Here is a 19482-nt window from a genome sequence, read left to right as displayed (position 1 = left end):
CCCCCCAACGTCTTCCGTGTTTTTCTCTGGCTCTCCTGTCTCAACAGGGAACCTGAAAATGCAGCCGGTGATTCAGCCAGCTGACCATAGAGCTGATCAGAGACCAGAGTGGCTCCAAACATCTCTATGGCCTAAGAAACCGGAAGCTACGAGCATTTTATGACTTAGATTTCGCCGGATGTAAACAGCGCCATTGGGAAATTGGGAAAGCATTTTATCACACCGATCTTGGTGTGGTCAGATGCTTTGAGGGCAGAGGAGAAATCTAGGGTCTAATAGACCCCAATTTTTGCAAAAAAGAGTACCTGTCACTACCTATTGCTATGATAGGGGATATTTACATTCCCTGAGATAACAATAAAAATGATTAAAAAAAAAAAAATGAAAGGAACAGTTTAAAAATAAGATAAAAAAATAATAATAATAAAGGAAAAAAAAAAAAAAAAAAAAAAAAGCACCCCTGTCCCCCCTGCTCTCGCGCTAAGGCGAACGCAAGCGTCGGTCTGGCGTCAAATGTAAACAGCAATTGCACCATGCATGTGAGGTATCGCCGCGAAGGTCAGATCGAGGGCAGTATTTTTAGCAGTAGACCTCCTCTGTAAATCTAAAGTGGTAACCTGTAAAGGCTTTTAAAGGCTTTTAAAAATGTATTTAGTTTGTCGCCACTGCACGTTTGTGCGCAATTTTAAAGCATGTCATGTTTGGTATCCATGTACTCGGCCTAAGATCATCTTTTTTATTCCATCAAACATTTGGGCAATATAGTGTGTTTTAGTGCATTAAAATGTAAAAAAGTGTGTTTTTTCCCCAAAAAATGCGTTTGAAAAATCGCTGCGCAAATACTGTGTGAAAAAAAAAAATGAAACACCCACCATTTTAATCTGTAGGGCATTTGCTTTAAAAAAAATATATAATGTTTGGGGGTTCAAAGTAATTTTCTTGCAAAAAAAAATTATTTTTTTATGTAAACAATAAGTGTCAGAAAGGGCTTTGTCTTCAAGTGGTTAGAAGAGTGGGTGATGTGTGACATAAGCTTCTAGATGTTGTGCATAAAATGCCAGGACAGTTCAAAACCCCCCCAAATGACCCCATTTTGGAAAGTAGACACCCCAAGCTATTTGCTGAGAGTCATGTTGAGTCCATGGAATAATTTATATTGTGACACAAGTTGCGGGAAAGAGACAATTTTTTATTTTTTTAATTTTTTTTTGCGCAAAGTTGTCACTAAATGATATATTGCTCAAACATGCCATGGGAATATGTGAAATTACACCCCAAAATACATTCTGCTGCTTCTCCTGAGTACGGGGATACCACATGTGTGAGACTTTTTGGGAGCCTAGCCGCGTACGGGACCCCGAAAACCAATCACTGCCTTCAGGCTTTCTAAGGCCGTAAATTTTTGATTTCACTCTTCACTGCCTATCACAGTTTCGGAGGCCATGGAATGCCCAGGTGGCAAAAAAAAACCCCAAATGACCCCATTTTGGAAAGTAGACACCCCAAGCTATTTGATGAGAGGTATAGTGAGTATTTTGCAGACCTCACTTTTTGTCACAAAGTTTTGAAAATTGAAAAAAGAAAAAAAAAAAATGTTTTTTCTCGTCTTTCTTTATTTTCAAAAACAAATGAGAGCTGCAAAATACTCACCATGCCTCTCAGCAAATAGCTTGGGGTGTCTACTTTCCAAAATGGGGTCATTTGGGGGGGGTTTGTGCCACCTGGGCATTCCATGGCCTCCGAAACTGTGATAGGCAGTGAGGAGTAAAATTAAAAATGTACGCCCTTAGAAATCCTGAAGGCAGTGATTGGTTTTCGGGGCCCCGTACGCGGCTAGGCTCCCAAAAAGTCCCACACATGTGGTATCCCCGTACTCAGGAGAAGCAGCTAAATGTATTTTGGGGTGCAATTCCACATATGCCCATGGCCTGTGTGAGCAATATATCATTTAGTGACAACTTTGTGCAAAAAAAAAAAAAAAAAAAAAAAATTTGTCACTTTCCCGCAACTTGTGTCAAAATATAAAATATTCCATGGACTCAACATGCCTCAAAGCAAATAGCTTGGGGTGTCTACTTTCCAAAATGGGGTCATTTGGGGGGGTTTTATGTCATCTGGGCATTTTATGGCCTTCAAAACTGTGATAGGTAGTGAGGAGTAAAATCAAAAATGTACGCCCTTAGAAATCCTGAAGGCAGTGATTGGTTTTCGGGGCCCCGTACGCGGCTAGGCTCCCAAAAAGTCCCACACATGTGGTATCCCCATACTCAGGAGAAGCAGCTAAATGTATTTTGGGGTGCAATTCCACATATGCCCATGGCCTGTGTGAGCAATATATCATTTAGTGACAACTTTTTGTAATTTTTTTTTTTTTTTTTTTTTTTTGTCATTGTTCAATCACTTGGGACAAAAAAAATGAATATTCAATGGGCTCAACATGCCTCTCAGCAAATTCCTTGGGGTGTCTACTTTCCAAAATGGGGTCATTTGTGGGGGTTTTGTACTGCCCTGCCATTTTAGCACCTCAAGAAACGACATAGGCAGTCATAAATTAAAGGCTGTGTAAATTCCAGAAAATGTACCCTAGTTTGTAGACGCTATAACTTTTGCGCAAACCAATAAATATACACTTATTGACATTTTTTTTACCAAAGACATGTGGCCGAATACATTTTGGCCTAAATGTATGACTAAAATTGAGTTTATTGGATTTTTTTTAGAACAAAAAGTAGAAAATATCATTTTTTTTCAAAATTTTCGGTCTTTTTCCGTGTATAGCGCAAAAAATAAAAACGGCAGAGGTGATCAAATACTATCAAAAGAAAGCTCTATTTGTGGGAAGAAAAGGACGCAAATTTCGTTTGGGTACAGCATTGCATGACCGCGCAATTAGCAGTTAAAGCGACACAGTGCCGAATTGTAAAAAGTGCTCTGGTCAGGAAGGGGGTAAATCCTTCCGGGGCTGAAGTGGTTAAGAATATCTGCAAACCATGTTAATTTTGTATATCTATTAACCAAACCCATGTACACTTTTGGGATATATATTTATATTATATATCATGAATCAATGTCAGTTATCACTTACTTTCTAGCGCTGCACTTCCTCCTTACAATATATTTTCCACAGGCTTAGATCACTTTTTTGTGCTAGCTGCTCACGTTTTCTATGACAGCGCGATATTCACATATATAATTTTTTACACACTGTTCATAGATACACCCAGAAAAGGGTATTCTTGCCCCAGGCAAAGATCAGCACCATAAAGGAATTAAGGGGTTGAAGCAAGATGAATCCTTTTATTCAGCTTGCACGAGGGAAAGATGGTGGCTTCATTCCTTATGCTTAGTTTCATTCGAGACTGCTGCAAAACAGTATCTTATCGGCTTGGAACAAGAGCATTCAAGCTCTAGATTTTCCAATGTGCCTGACTCCAAGGGTGCGCCGGAGCCTCAGTTTATGGTTAATAACCAAAATCTGCAAAGGGGAAAATCCTTCCTACAGTTACCTGGGAAGTGATAACAAAATACGCCAACCTTCTTTTTTAGGTTGGGGAGCAGTCTTGGAAGAGGCAACTGTTAATTTATGGAGCTGTCCTGTCAGGATCCAATCCGACAATGCCACAGCAGTGGCCAATATCAATCACCTAGGGGGCACAAGAAGTTGTTCGGCCCAGAGAAAGGTGAATCATATCCTATCTTGGGCAGAAAACAATATACCTTGCCTATCGGCAGTTTTTTTCATTCTAGGGATAGAAAATTGGCAGGCGGTCTATTTGAGTCGCCAGCAGTTGTTACCGGGAGAATGGTTTCGTCACCCCGATATCTTTCTGACAATAGGTCAAAGGTGGGGGATCCCAGACATAGATCTGTTTGCGTCCAGGTTCAACAGAAAGATCGACATCTTTATGTTAAAAACAGGATCCGCTAGCATGCGGAACAGGTGCCTTGGTGTTCCCATGGAATCAGTTTTTACTGATTTATGCATTCCCTCCTTTTTTGCATGCATCCACGACTTCTTCGCAGGAAGGGAAGTTGGTGATCCTTGTGGCCCGGGGGGGGGGGGGTCCAAGAAGATCTTGGTATGCAGAGATCATAATGATGGCGGTGGGGGTCCCATGGACTCTACCAGCTCATCCAGACCTTCTCTTGCAAGGTCCGGTATTCCATCTTGCCTTACAAAAGCTAAATTTAACGGTTTGGCTATTGAGACCTGTGACGAACGCGGGTGTCAGATCCCTTCCCTCCTCGCTAACTCGCGACAAAGGACCGGCCAACCTCACACCACGCTGTCACTTATGTAACAATGCCACTCTCAGCTGCGCCCAGCACAAAGATTTTCCAGCTTGCAGGACCACAATCTAGGTGCGAGCAGCCTGAGAGCGATTGTCACTGGGCTAATTACACAATTAACCCTTTAACTGCCACCACCCCCGTTTAAAAGACCGAGCCGGGGGAGACTCGTAATTTTGCAATACCAATTATAATTTTAGAATAAGCGTCTGCCACACACACTGTCACCACAGACAGGTCTGCTCAGAGTCTTACTCTACAACAGTAGCGCCCTTCAAGAGGCAGGTTCGTTTATAGCTTGCATTAAGAGCTTTAGAGACAAGGTTAACACTTTTCAACATAAGGGTTTATTATGAAAAGGTCAAAGTTGATGCAAATAAAATATTTACAGAAAAAAGATGTTTCAAAAGATAAAGACAATATACAGCCACAAAGCAATAAGGTAGAATTGGGAAGAAAGAATACTTGCAATTAATGTCCAAGGGTTGATCAGAGTTCGATCGATGAGCTAGGTAATTGGTTCTCGACTTGGCAGATGTTTCTTCTTGGATGGTAAAAGGAGAACTGACCATTGTCTTGGCATCTCCTCTTTTCTGTCAAATCAAAGGGGGTGTTGACAGCGACCAGTAACCAATCATCTGATCAGCTGGTGTAGGGGTTGGTTGCTGGGAGGTGTCTACACTCATGACCACGTCCCAGGTACATTTTGTAATACATGTTCATATATCTGCATCTGTAGGGTTTACAGACTCCAAATATCCATATTATTATTCAACTTGAGATTTCCTTCAAAACAAGTCTAAACATGCCATATCTATAACGTATAGCCTGTTTTGGAGGAATAAGTGGTCCCAGGGGTTTCCCATATGACCTGACATAGGGGTGTCTGGACTTGAAACGTTCCCTATTATCTGAGGAAGCTAAATATGTCCAGATTATGTCTGTGCTATTACTAAGTCAGAAGTTATGAAACATGCTGAAATTTCATACTTATTCTTATGAGGTGTATTCAGAAGACTTTACGACCTAGGCCTGTTTGGTCTCTGAATGGGGAGGGTGACAGTTTTACGACAGGCCTGAACTGTTTTCTCTGTTGAGATAACCTTTTCTGTTGAACTTAAAAAGCTTTGAATTCCTAAGGTGGGGAAGACGGAGTTCAGAGTTCTCTGTGAGGTTACATGGTTAGCAAAACTGTCATGGCTACTTCCACACAAGATGGCAGCTAGCTACAGCTTTTCATGTCCCATACGTGATATCGTTACAAGACCCACACTCTGAAGTATCGTGGATTGTCAGGTTCAGTGGTATCTACCTTGGTTAATGCAAGGAAGCCGGCCTCCATAATTATATATTATGGAGTCTGGGAAGCATATGTCTCCTGGTGTGAAACCAGGGATTGGCACCCCAGGAAATAGGTCAGAGGTAGAATCCTTGATTTTCTGCAGATAGGGTGAGTAATAAAGCTGGCCTTGAGTACTTTCTAAGGACTGGTCTCTGCCTTATCGGTATTATTTCAACGACCACTTGCTTCGCATGCTTTGGTTTGTAACTTTATTCAAGGGGTAACACGGCTTAATCTCCAGTTAGGTCACCCCTGAACCCTTGGGACTTGAATTTAGTTTTGTTGGCATTACAAAATAGCCTTTTTTGAGCCGATACGACATATTCCCTTGGTCCCTTTTGACAAGGAAACTATTTTTTTCTGGTAACCATATCTGCTGCAAGAAGGGTATCAGAATTGGCTGCTCTTTCTTGTAAAGAGCCATATTATTATTGTTCACAAGGATAAGGTAGTATTGCGTCCTCATTCTAACTTTTTACCGAAGGTAGTATCAGGTTTTCATCTAAACCAGGATATTGTTCTACCTTCATTTTTCCAGAACTCTGTTCTATGGAAGAAAAATCACCACATTCTCTTGATGTGGTGAGAGCAGTCAAAGTCTACTTAAAGGCGACTGAATAGATTCTGAAAACTGATGTTCTGTTCATATTGCCTGAAGGTCCTAAAAGAGGACAGGCAGTATCGAAATCTACTATTTCTAAGTGAATTTGACAAGTAATCGTTCAAGCTTATGGTTTAAAGAGGTAGATTCCACCCTTTCAAATCAAAACGCCCTTCCCTAGGGCTGTTAGTACTCCGTGGGCAGTGCATCACTAAGCCTCCATGGCTGAAATCTGCAAGGCTGCAACTTCTTCAAATCTTCAATCCATACATTTACCAGATTCTATTAGGTGGATGTAAAAAGGTATGAGGATATCGCCTTTGGGCATAGTGTGCTGCAGGCAGCAGTATAACTCCTCTAGTCTCATGTTGCCTTAATTCTGTGTCTCCCTCCCCTGAGTTGACATTGCTATGGGACATCCCACATAGTGATTACTATGGCTCTGTGGCCCGTGATGTACGATTAAAGAAAATAGGATTTTTATAACAGCTTACCTGTAAAATCCTTTTCTTTTGAAGTACATCACGGGACACAGAGATCCGCCCCTCTTTCTATTTTACACGTGTATTGCTTTGCTACAAAACTGAGGTTCTCCTTGTATGGGAGGGGTTATATAGGGAGGCAACTTCCTGTTTAGGGTGTGCCAAGAGAAATGGTCCAGATCAGAAATGACACTTGTCACTTAAAGTAACGCAGTTCCATATTGCAAAAAATGGCCTGGTCATGAAGGGGCGGGGGGTGGGGTGTAAATCTTTTGGCGCTGAAGTGGTTAAAATCCACTGATCTTGGAATTTAAAAAAATATATATTTTTAGCAGGGTGGATTTGATTTGAATCATAATTTTTAAAGAACAACTGTCATCTCTGTCCCGCAGTGGCTTCTTCTCTGACCCGCTGTTGACTAACAGACAGTCCCATTCACTTTAATGCGATGGCTGGTGATGCAGCAGTGGCACAAGGTGAGGGATGTGGTGGCAGCAGGTGGGTGGATGCCCGCTAACAGCTCTGCCATGATGGAACCGAAATGACAGGTGCCCTTTAAATGTAAGGACTTATTCTTGCTGGTAGTTAGAAACATTAATATTTGCTAAGAAAATGAAGGTTTCCTATTTAGAATGATAAGCTGTCAGGTTAGTAAAATAGCGATATCGGAACCAATTCAGTCATACAGTTTGTAGTGTACATAGATTTACAAAACAATGGGATAAAGGAATATTCCTGAACTTTGTTTTATTTCATGGTTGCTGTGAAATTGTGTGAATGCATCAATGCATTGCATGTTATCTCTGCTTGCAGAGCTTGGATTCATTGAATGATTTTACCAAAAATGTAAATATTGCAGAATATACAGCCTCATGCTACATAACTAAGGTCCATTTCATGCTGAATAAACTAAATGATTAATGTATCTTAAATAGAAAACTATCTTTAGATAGATTTTTACTCCAAAAGCATTTTATTAAAATAAATTTGATAAAAATCAAACAAAATCTGATTTTTTTTTTTTTAATCATTAATTTTTATCCACTCTGATTTTCAGGCTGTGCTCACTCATGGCAACAGGCCTTTTAAGCATTTCAGGGTGTGAACTTAATTTCCTCCTGGAAAATCTGATGACATTCTAATTTGTGAGAATGAACAGGGCTGCCACAAATCTACGTCACTGCACCATTCATCAAATGCACACTCCGAGGTTGATATACTCCCAGGCTGTTCAGACATACCTTATAACCTCTTTATAGATCTTGGTGGCAGTAGCAAGAAGTACTGCAAGCCAAGTATTGAATAAAGAGAGAAATTTTGTCTATAAGCCATGAATTATTTACTCATTCTGTAAAGCTTAGTGAGTACTAATCATTTTTGTGAATGAGTATTTGGATATTGGATCAACCTGAATTTATTAGCTTTTAATTTTTTTTTTTAATAAAATTGTTTATTAGCTAAATGAAAAAAAATGGTGATTGGAGATAAACGAAGCAGTTGAACCCAAGGTTTTGCCCTTGTAATAGGATATATACTGTTATGCTCCTGAGTACTCAAGACATACACTTAACAAATCAGCACAGGCACTTGAATAGCAAGACCTCCTGCTGCTCTTGATTGTTTATTACTGCTCAGCACATCTTGTCCCCTTGCCCTTCCAGTGCTTTTATATTTCCCCCCTGATCCGTAAAGCCATTAACTTGTTTCTTTTACTGGCTCATGTAATAGACGTTGATGATTCAGGAGGATCACTGTTACGTTCTCTGATTATCGTGTCACAAATTGGAAATCCATCTGCCTCTCCATCTTTCACCTTCAGCCATTTTTCAGCATTATTTTAACATTACTATCCCTCCCACTCGAATAGGTGGCTGATTGAATGCTTTCTTTGTTTCTGCCTCTAATGACTTGCATGTAACATCTTCCCACATTTTTCTTGGAATAATTAAACAATGTTCTTATTCCTGGAATTGAAGCTTTTTAATGTTGCCTAATGGGGCCTGTATTTAGGAATCAATGTCTGGGCAGCTTTTAATGTGGCAATAACTAATTAAAGAAAGAACAGTGCATACATTTAAATGGAAGCTATATTCTTTTACATTTATTTTGGATGTGCATGCGAAAATGAACAGTTTATATTTAACTTTAATAAAGTGGCCTTCAAAAGAGAAACTACAATTGTTTTGGGTCAATATGATGAAGTCTGCTTTGAGGCTTTCTTGTCTGATTAGGGGATTAGTAACTGTTAATTAGTCAACCACTTCATTATATAAATTGCTGCCTGAGCTATGGCTCCTGTAAACAAAAGGTTTAATAACAGGCTATGATTTGTTAAAGATATGCAAAGGAGACCTGTTAGCTGGATAAAAGACTACATAATATTTACAATATTTCATATTTACAATCACAAACCCATTATTTTATCTTTATTTTTTACTGTAATAAGCACATACATTTTGTAGAAACTTGCTACCTATTATCTTTAAAGCTGAACTACACTGCATCTGAGCACCACAAAGCAAAATGCCATTTAATTTTTTTTTTTTTTTTAAACTTTAAAACATTTATTAGGTATTTATAAAAGTTTATGAAATCAAATACAAATAACAAAATATGCTCTTTATATGAAAAGCAGATATAATATCCTTACAAAACTTTAAAGATCTATCAGAATAACACACACAGTATCTCACAATAGTTAGTACTCACCTCACATTTTTGCAAATATTTTATATCTTTTCATGTGACAACACTGAAGAAATGACACTTTGCTACAATGTAAAGTAGTGAGTGTACAGCTTGTATAACAGTGTAAATTTGCTGTCCCCTCAAAATAAGTCAACACACAGCCCTTAATGTCTAAACCTTTGGCAACAAAAGTGAGTACACCCCTAAGTGAAAGTTTTCAAATTGGGCCCAATTAGCCATTTTCCCTCCCCAGTGTCATGTGACTCATTAGTGTTACAAGGTCTCAGGTATGAATGGGGAGCAGGTGTGTTAAATTTGGTGTTATCGCTTTCACACTCTCATACTGGTCACTGGAAGTTCAACATGGCACCTCATGGCAAAGAACTCTCTGAAAAAAAGAATTATTGCTCTACCTAAAGATGGCTAGGCTATAAGAAGATTGCCAGGACCCTTAAACTGAGCTGCAGCACAGAGGCCAAGACCATACAGCGGTTTAACAGGACCGTTTCCATTTAGAACCGGTCTCGCCATTGGTGGACACGGGAGAGGCTGCGTTGGTGGACACGGGTGAGGCTGCATTGTTGGGCACAGATTAAGTTGCTTAATTCTGCATAAAACATTTTAAGTGTCATTTCATGAGATAATTTATGAGGGCGTGTTTCGGGGCGGAATTAGGGGCGTGGCAGGGGTTGGGTGGGGCAACTGGTGGCGAGTAACCCTTAAGGCCTGGCTAGTAGCTCAGGACTTGAAGTTTTGGGCCCTGCTTTACATCATTTTGCTACAAGTTGTTGTACCAGGGTGATCACCCCGGTACCGTTTCTCCAGAGCCGACAGTGCGGCTAAGCAGTCGCTCGATCGTTATCACAAGCAGTGGGATGGGACATCACCCCTCCTGCCACTCTGCCCGGGCTCTGCAGTCACGCCTGAATCAGCTTTGATTGGGTCTCGGATCTAGAAACCCAGCAGCGACACCACTTCCGGTTTACTGGAGCCTTAAAGGTGCCAGAATTTTAAAAAATGTCAGTATTCAAAACAGCCAAACTTGGCGTTTTGAGTGCTTTTAAGTGCAATGGAGGGATTTGGGGTCATAGAATGCATTAAGATAAAAAAAAAAAAAAAAAAAAAAAAAAAAAAAAAACCTTCTTCCTTTGCAACCACTTTAAAGTTTTTTTTTTTTTTTTTTTTTTTTATTTTTTAATAACAAACATGTTATACTTACCTGCTCTGTGCAATGGTTTTGCACAGAGCAGCCCCAATCTTCTTCTTGTGTCCCCCCGCCAGCGCTCCTGGCTCCACCCCCTTGACCAGTACCCGCAATAGCAAGCTGCTTCATATGAGGGCACTGGTGCATGCGCTCTCCCGAGCCCCACTCTGTGCATCCTAAAGACACATAGAGCCACAGCTCAGCCCAGCCAATGGCTCCCACTGCTGTGTCTCAGCCAATCAGGAGGGAGACCCGGGACAGAGGAGGCTCCCATGCACATCGCTGGATCGAGAGGGGGCTCAGGTGAGTATTAGGGGGGGCTAGGGGGGAGCAGCACACAGGTTTTCTGCCTTTTATGCATACAATGCATTAAGGTAAAAAACCTACAGCCTTACAACCACTTTTTAATGCCTGCTGTTTGCTCCATCTGGTGACCAAAATGCAGTATAGTTTTTTGAAATACCATGAGAAAATTATACCGTATTTTGCTAACTAGATGGAGCTGAGGATACAGAAATGAATCACTTAGAAAAATTACAGTGACATTTCATTCAACTTGCACAAATGCTTCTGTCATTTGTCAACAAAAGTTTTATAAACAGACCCCTTAATCATATATTTTATGCTATGCCAGGGGAAGATAGACATTGCAGTCAGCTTTGCTGTTCGCTTGATACATTATATTGTGTAACAGAACCAATGCTTCACCAAGTATATTTGTGCATTGAGCCGTTCTGATCAACATATGTTTTATTTTTTTTTCCTCCCCTTTCTTTCATTTAACCAAAGCACTAGCCTGGAATGTATCAATCAATCTATTTTCCATGCTGTTGTATACCAGCCTCATTTATTCTTCTCTCTTGGGAGGATCTATCCCCTTCTTTGACATGGAGGTCAACTCAGGGATTTTTTACATAGGCCTGGATGACTTTCTGAATCCAGAACCTCTGCTTGCATAGCCAGAGGATTGAAATCCAGCTAGCTCTGTTTACCATCACACAGCTTCTAAGGCATCTTTTATTTTATTAGAATGGTATTTTTCTAGTGGTGAACTGCCAAAAATCAAGAGAGTGATCATAAAAAGATGGCTTGTTTTTAACTAAACCGCAATTTACATTGCATGAATCATTTGATAATTTTGTCTCTTTATGGAAGTGATAAATGCAACTTTGATTAGTGAAAATCATTACGTGGTGCTTAGATACATGATGCGGATCATCAACATCAGCCAAGTTAATTATTATTTTCTGTGTCAATCGTGATTGTTTCCTTTCCTTACCAGCACAGTTTTCTTTCAATTAAAGGCAGACAATACACTTGCCTTAGCACCACCAGTACCTTTCACAATAGATGCTAAGAATTTTTCTCGTCCCAAGAACAATAAATATCATCCTAGGGTACCAGCTGTTTAATGAGTAAGCTTCCATATTTAATAAATTCTATTAACAATACACCCCCATGTCACATTCTAGGTGAACGGGCCCTAATTAAAAGCACACACCATCTGTTGGTGCATGGCAGCAGGGTGGCACACCACAGCCAGCACGATCCCTGGGACTAAATATGCATTATTTATGAGCTGTGTGTGGAAAATGTCAACGATCCCATAGAAGACATCTTGGAGGCTGTTTAGCACCATCTAATGGGCACATCTGTCACCCCCCCCCCTTTCTTTTTTTTACAAGATAAAAATGACTGTCTTTGATGTTATTTTAATACACCGGATCAAAGATAATTTGACTGGATAAACTTGAAGGAAAGGATTCGTCTTTGTCATCCCTCTTTGTTAATTTTTTTATTTGCTGTTCAAAAAAGATGAAAAATTATATTCCCAAGTACTTTTTTTTTTTCTTCTGTTTTGTTTTAATAACCCATCGAAATATTTAACATTTTAACCAAACATTCCCAACTACTAACTTGTATAATTTTACTAACTTGTAAAATTGGGTGCCAGGTGACTATATCCACTAAAAAAATAGTTATTCTGCTTTCTAGAGACAGTCCCTTTGTAATAAATTGTTTGCTTGTATCTGTGACAATTAGAGTTGTCAAGACTGACAGTTGGTATTTTTTTTATGGCTCTATCGAGAAACATCTTAAAGTAAACCTGTCTCAAACCTGAACAATTCCTTGATCATAGGAGTAACAAAAGCACATAATCAGTGATAGCTTAGGTGAAAACAACCAGTGCTTGTCACAACAATGAACAGATCCAAAGATAAAGGCTGCTAAATGTATAATCCAGTTTCTATTGTGAAATCTGTGGGTCTACTGATTGTTCAATCATATTCTACATATGACAAGTTGCGCATGTTTGTGACTCTTTTAATCTTGGACTGCCATTGCTACTGGGATAGCTTTTCCTTAAAGTGGTTGTAAAGCCTTAAGCTTTTTCACCCTAATGCATTCTATGCATTAGGGTGAAAAACCTTCTGTGCTGCAGCTCCCCCCGACACCCCGTTTTTTCTTATCTGAGCACGATCCAGTGATGTGCATGAGCGCAGCGGCTCCAGCCGCTGTCGCTCGCCTCATTGGACAGGTTAATAGCAGCAGGAGCCATTGGCTCTCCCACTGCTGTCAATCAAAATCTGTGATATGGGGGGTGGGGCCGAGTCCCTCTGTGTCAGTGGCTGTAGCAGCGGGACTCGGGAGAAAGCCTGTACGAGTGCCCCCATGGAAAGCAGCTTTCCGAGGGGGCACCCGATCTAGAAGAGGGGCTTGGAGCGCTGGTGGGGCACCCCAGAAAAAGAGGATCGTGACTGCTCTGTGCCAAACTATAGCACAGAGCAGGTAAGTATAGGCATGTTTGTTATCTTTATTTAAAAAAAAAGCAAGGGTTTGCAATCACTTTAAAGTGGTTCTAAAGGCAGAAGGTTTTTTACCTTCATTCATTCTATGATGAAGGTAAAATACCTTGCAGCTCCCCCCACCCCCCTTATACTTTCCTGATCTCAATCCAGCAATGTGCAAGAGAGCAGAGGCTCTCTCCCTCCTCATTGGCTCAGACACAATCACTTTAAAGGGTTAGTTCACCTTTACAGAATTTTTTTTTAAAGGTGAACAGCGGAAACTCTTTCTGCCCACCACCCACTCTACTTACCTCTGGGGGTTGCTGAGTTATCAGCACCCCCACAGCCACTCCAGTGGTCCAGGGAATAGACATCTCTGCTGTTCTTCTTCTTCATCAGTGCTTCAAGGACAGACCAGGTGGATTCTGATTGGTCAGCACTGTCACATTGAGCTCCAGGCAAGCTATTACAAAGAAGAAAGCTGTTTTGCCTGCCAAAGGATTTGTATGTCTGGCCATCCAGTCCTAAGATTTACACAGCTTTGACACACAGCACAGCCCAGTATGGCAGGGCAGGAGACTTGATTTTTCTCTCTTGCAGTTCGGTAACCTTTACAAGTGCCTTATTTCCCATTCCTAGTCTCCAGCCTGTGATTGGACAGTGAAAGAAGTAGCAGTAGACTGATGAGCTCATCTATTTATCACTGTTCTCTCCTCTATCCAGTATGTCCTTTGTTGAGCACTGCAGTTTAGTCGGCCTATACTGTGTTTTGCCTTTCTTCATCACCCCTTCATCAATATGCCAATGAAATATTTAAACAAAACATCTTTTTTGTATTACATAGCTTATTTTAGACCCAGTACTGTCATCACTTGGTCTCTGTGCATCTCTATGCAACGTAGGAAGCTCATGGTGGGAGAGGCTGTACCTGGCTTTTTAAAAATAACACCCTGTCTCAAATTCTTCTCAAGAGCCATCAGCCCTGCACACCACCTTTTATAATGTCCACCCAGCATGCTTAGCCTCTACGATTGAAAAACTGAAATCCAATGAGTGAAAGGGTAGGGCTGGGGATAGTTTGGCTGGGAAGGAAAGCGCTAGATAATGCGTCTGCTCAGAAACGAGCTCTGGTTGACTTGCTGTTGCTTCTAATGCATACTATGTGAACCTTACAGTATGCAGTGAAATCCATATTTTCAATACAGGAAAGGAGTTTATACAGCTGTAAGGCTGGATTTCAGTTTTAAATCTCTTCTACAGTGGTTAGGATTATGTAGTTCATATGAAGTGCCCCTTTACATTTGTTATATTAGCAGAACTTTATAGGTTATATGCAGCCATTACCTGCCATGCCAAATGCTAGTTTAATTTTTTTTTTTTTTTTTTAAAGTTGCTACATTTTCTGATTAAAAAATATTAAAGAATATGTGAAATGCCCTCATTTCCTGTTCATTTTCAGTTTCTTATAGATAATCTTGTGATAATTGTTTAATCCGGTGCCATAATTTGCTGGCCGGAAACCCACTAAATTGCACGGTGTTTGAGTGGCTTGCTTCGCTTCTCCTTGTATCGAAAGAGTACTACTGTACAAGAACTTATTTTTTATCATCTGGAAGCAGTACTGTACTATGGTTTGCTTTTATTGATGATAAGACAAAATGAATACAATATTTGTAGCAGATTTTTATTTGTAATAATGTTCTTTAATATGGTAGGGAAGGGGGGAAAAAAGTAAAAAAAAAAAAAAGTAGTTATAATATTTTGCATTCAATTTTTGAGCCAGTGGGTTGAGCTTTGTTTGTTCTTTTTTGGCTCTATATGTGTTTTATTGATTAAAAAAAAAAAAAAAAAAAAAAAAAACTTTTTTTTAGAACTTTGTCAGACCGTTCAGGCCAAGGTCAGACCAGGCCAATCAGACAAATGGTGCTTCAGGGCCAGTTCACATCATAAATCACACAGGAATGTGCTGTGCAATTCACATGATTTAATTGAATAGACTGAAACAGCACTGGATCACACCAAAAGTAGTGCATGCACTACTTTGAAAAACACACAGCTACTGTATCGCATGGTACTACTGTACTATACAATCTGGTGCTGCGTTTGCAACTTGTGTTTGGGGTGTCAGTAAGGTAACACGGATACTCGCTGTATATCGCAAGTTTAGTGCGTTTTGAATGAGGTGCTGGAAATGCATACAGAATGCAGGTTTGCGGCATGGAGTTTTGGTGTAAACTGGTCCTCAAACAAAGTGACTGTTTGTATGCCTTTTGTCTTTTTTTTAAATAAAGATTTTTTTTTTAAATCGCCATTGAGCCAAAAAGTGCGTTTAGAGTATGCACATATTAATAGGATTACTCCTGCGCTGCCACTCCAATTTCATATAAAGTGTGCCAAGCTGCTGCTATCACTCAACTGCTTTATCAATATTTTGTGATGTGCTGCTCTTATAACCTACCAATAAATCAGAAATAAAATTGTAAAACAAGTGGTAATTGTGTGTTATTAAACCTATGCATACAAGCTTTACCACATATGTAAACCATCCATTAATGGGATAATGATGTAAAATAATAATAATTATATAGCGCATGAATACTATACATCAAGCAAATGAGTGAAAAAAATAATCCAGTGCCAGCAATGTACATTAAAGTGGTGTTCCGGCCAAAATGATACTTTTTAAATAAAAATACCCCTATAATACACAAGCTTAAAGTATTCTAGTAAAGTTAGTCTGTAAACTAAGGTCTGTTTTGTTAGTTTATAGCAGTAGTTTGTTATTTTATAAAATTACAGCAGGCCGTGGCCATCTTAAGTGTGGGCATCTGAAGCCAGACTGTATTTCTTCTTGGATCTCATCCTTGCAGATCTCGCACATGCTCAGTGCAGCACAAGCAGTGTAATAGGTTTCAGGTCAGGTTTCCATAGCAACAGCAGTTTCAGAGGAAGTTGCCGCCCTTTCCCAGAAGGCATTGCAAACAGGAAATGATGCGATGGGCCGCGGCCAGGGAGGAGGAAGTGAAAAATGAATACAGCAGATATACAGTAGGTGCTGAGAAAAAAAAATTTAAATATCCAATTTGTTTACAGTGCGCAGTTTAGTGAGGGATGCTGAAGAGTTGTAAAAGTGGGTGGAACTCCACTTTAAATAATTGTGTCATGAAAATAAAATGTAAGGCTCTACACCACATATCAGGTAAGTATGTTGTGATGTGGTGAAACAAGTAAACAATGTGCAAAAAAGAAAATGCTACTGCATATAGAAAGTGAATTAATGTAAGATAAAAATAAAAATCATTTCACATGATCAAACTTATAAGTCTGTATACAGTCCATCAATAAATAAATAACATCCCAACACCATGCTACAAAATTGATGGACTGTGTGTCTTCTCTTATTCCAATCCGTGTACCACCGTGTGGACTAAAAATGCAAACTCAGACCAATATGGTCAATAATGACCTAACAAGCACTTATATTTATCCGAGACAGAGAAGGCAGAAGGGTTCAGCAATTTCCAATACCACCATGGACTTCAATTATGCCTCTCCCTCATGGACAATGAACAACAAATGCCAAAAATGAAGGATCTCATAGTGCATTATGTTTATTTAATAGCACATATAATACACTTAAAATGTATTCACTCATATTTATCTGTGCCGTGAAGGCACCAAGATAGGCAGCCTTTACCACAGAGCTGGTGTGCGTTCCACAGACCGGAAATCATCTGCCAGAAGTGATGTCACCGGAAACGGATGAGCAGCAGCCTCAACGCATTCCGCAACCCAGCATCCTCAGGAAGAATGTTATTTCTAGTACATTTAGATAATCCTTATATCACCAGTGTCCATGCTTTAGAATATTGTGCCACTGGATCAGCGCTCAAATCCTCTAGTGAAATACACACTCATTTTAATTAAAATTCTTCAGTGTTGTCACATGAAAAGATATAATAAAATATTTACAAAAATGTACTCACTTTTGTTAGATACGGTATATAATATCCTATGCACAGTATGATTTCCATAGTGTCCCAATATTTGGCTTACTGTTTTCAGCTGCCTCTGCCCACTTGGTCTGTTGGTTTTGCTCTGTTTTAGAAGATACCAGAGGAGTGACTTTGCAGTTTATGAAACACACAGGGAATGGTGGACTTGTAGCATATTAGCCTAAAAAAATATATTCAGACTTGTTCTCCTCACTAAAGTCGGCATGGGGACCCCATGTGCGCTCTATGCTTTTGTAGTTTTTAATATATAAAAAATTGTTTTTGTTTTCCTAAAATAATTATTAATTATTGTGTTACATGATACATTACGTTTTCCTTCTTAGAACCTATGCGATCAGAAGGATAAGAGATGCTTTCAGAGAAAAGAAGAACATTGATGACTTTCATGAAGTGCAAACCCTAGTTTACCAGGCTAAAGAAAACCTGGACATTATTCGGCGACAGGTAAGACTTGGCATTCTTCACACCCACCAATCATTTAATAGACACATTTATCAAGAGATGTTCCCAACAGCATCCAGCATTTTTTCGGTAATCCTATTGTTTTATGTCATATGACAAATGAAAATACAGGTACTAAAGTGTGATTGCCTGTCTTCCAGTGCACAGATTGGTATAGAAAAACTAGTGAATTCTTGACATTATTTCAGATATAACATTGTTTTTTGCACTACTAGTAGTTTCTTTTTGGGAAATTACAGGATCAAACACTGAGTTACTAGGATAAAATATAGAACATAATCTAGTCTTTCAAGTCTGCATAAATATATCACTGAACTTAAAGCAGAACTTTACCTATAACAACTTGATAAATAATGTTCTTTAGCAACGAACTTACATTCCACATTAATAATTACGCTACCAAAATTAGTGTGTGATATAAATTGCCTCCAGCATTGCTCCTGTTTTTTTCTTGCTGGAGGCTGCCATTTTGCTGAAGCCCAGAGTCCTGAGCAGCAATACATCTTTAACCACTTGACAACTGGGCACTTAAACCCCCTTCCTAACCAGACCAATTTTCAGCTTTTGGTGCTCTCACATTTTGAATGACAATTACTCAGTCATGCAACACTGTATCTATATGAAATTTTTGTCCTTTTTTTCACACAAATGGAGCTTTCTTTTGGTGGTATTTAATCACCGCTGGGTTCTTTATTTTTTGCGCCGTAAAAGAAAAAATACCGAAAAATCTGTAAAAAAATACATTTTTCTTCATTTCTGTTATAATATTTTGCAAATTAGTAATTTTTCTTCATATATTTTGGCCAAAATTTATACCGCTACATATCTTTGGTAAAATTAACCCAAATCGGTGGATATTATTTGGTCTTTGTGAAAGTTATAGCGTCCAAAAGCTATGGTGCGAATATCTGAAAATTGATCACACCTGAAGTACTGACGGCCTATCTAATTTCTTGAGACCCTAACATTCCAGAAAAGTACAAATACCCCCCAAATGACCCCTTTTTGGAAAGAAGACATTCCAAGGTATTTAGAAAGATGCATGGTGAGTTTTTTGAAGTTGTCATTTTTTCCCACAATTCTTTGCAAAATCAAGGTGTTTTTTTTTTTACTTTTTTTTTCCCCACAAAATTGTCATATTAGCAGGTTATTTCTCACACACCGCATATGCATACCACAAATTACACCCCAAAACACATTCTGCTATTACTCCCAAGTACGGCGATACCACATGTGTGAGACTTTTACACAGCGTGGCCACATACAGAGGCCCAACATGCAGGGGAGCACCTTCAGGTGTTCTGGAGCACCCAGGCCAATTCTGACATTTCTCTCCTACATGTAAAAATCATCATTTATTAGCTAGAAAATTACATAGAACCCCAAAACATTATATATGTTTTTTTAGCAAAGACCCTAGAGAATACAATGGCGGTCGTTGCAACTTTTTATCTCGCACGGTATTTGCGCAGCAATTTTTTTAACGCTTTTTTTTTGGAAAAAAAACTGTTTTGTGCTTTACAAAAACCAAAACAGTAAAGTTAGCCTAATGTTTTTGCATAATGTGAAAGATGAAGTTACGCCGAGTAAATAGATACCCAACATGTC

At 39.3% G+C, this 19482-nt stretch overlaps 1 protein-coding gene across 2 annotated transcripts in view; it reads left to right on the top strand.

Moving 5' to 3' along the window:
- LYRM4 (LYR motif containing 4) overlaps positions 1–19482 on the top strand; it is a 220767-nt gene that overhangs the window by 25988 nt on the left and 175297 nt on the right. For both annotated transcript variants that reach the window (XM_073631000.1, XM_073630999.1), the window contains one exon: positions 17736–17856. In XM_073631000.1, the coding sequence (XP_073487101.1) occupies positions 17736–17856 (121 nt within the window). The remainder of the gene's footprint in view (positions 1–17735; positions 17857–19482) is intronic.

Source organism: Aquarana catesbeiana, linkage group LG05, assembly GCF_042186555.1.
Source record: "Aquarana catesbeiana isolate 2022-GZ linkage group LG05, ASM4218655v1, whole genome shotgun sequence".
NCBI lineage: Eukaryota > Metazoa > Chordata > Amphibia > Anura > Ranidae > Aquarana > Aquarana catesbeiana.
The sequence above is the reverse complement of the archived record's forward strand: the minus strand, read 5'-3'. Positions and strand labels throughout refer to the sequence as shown.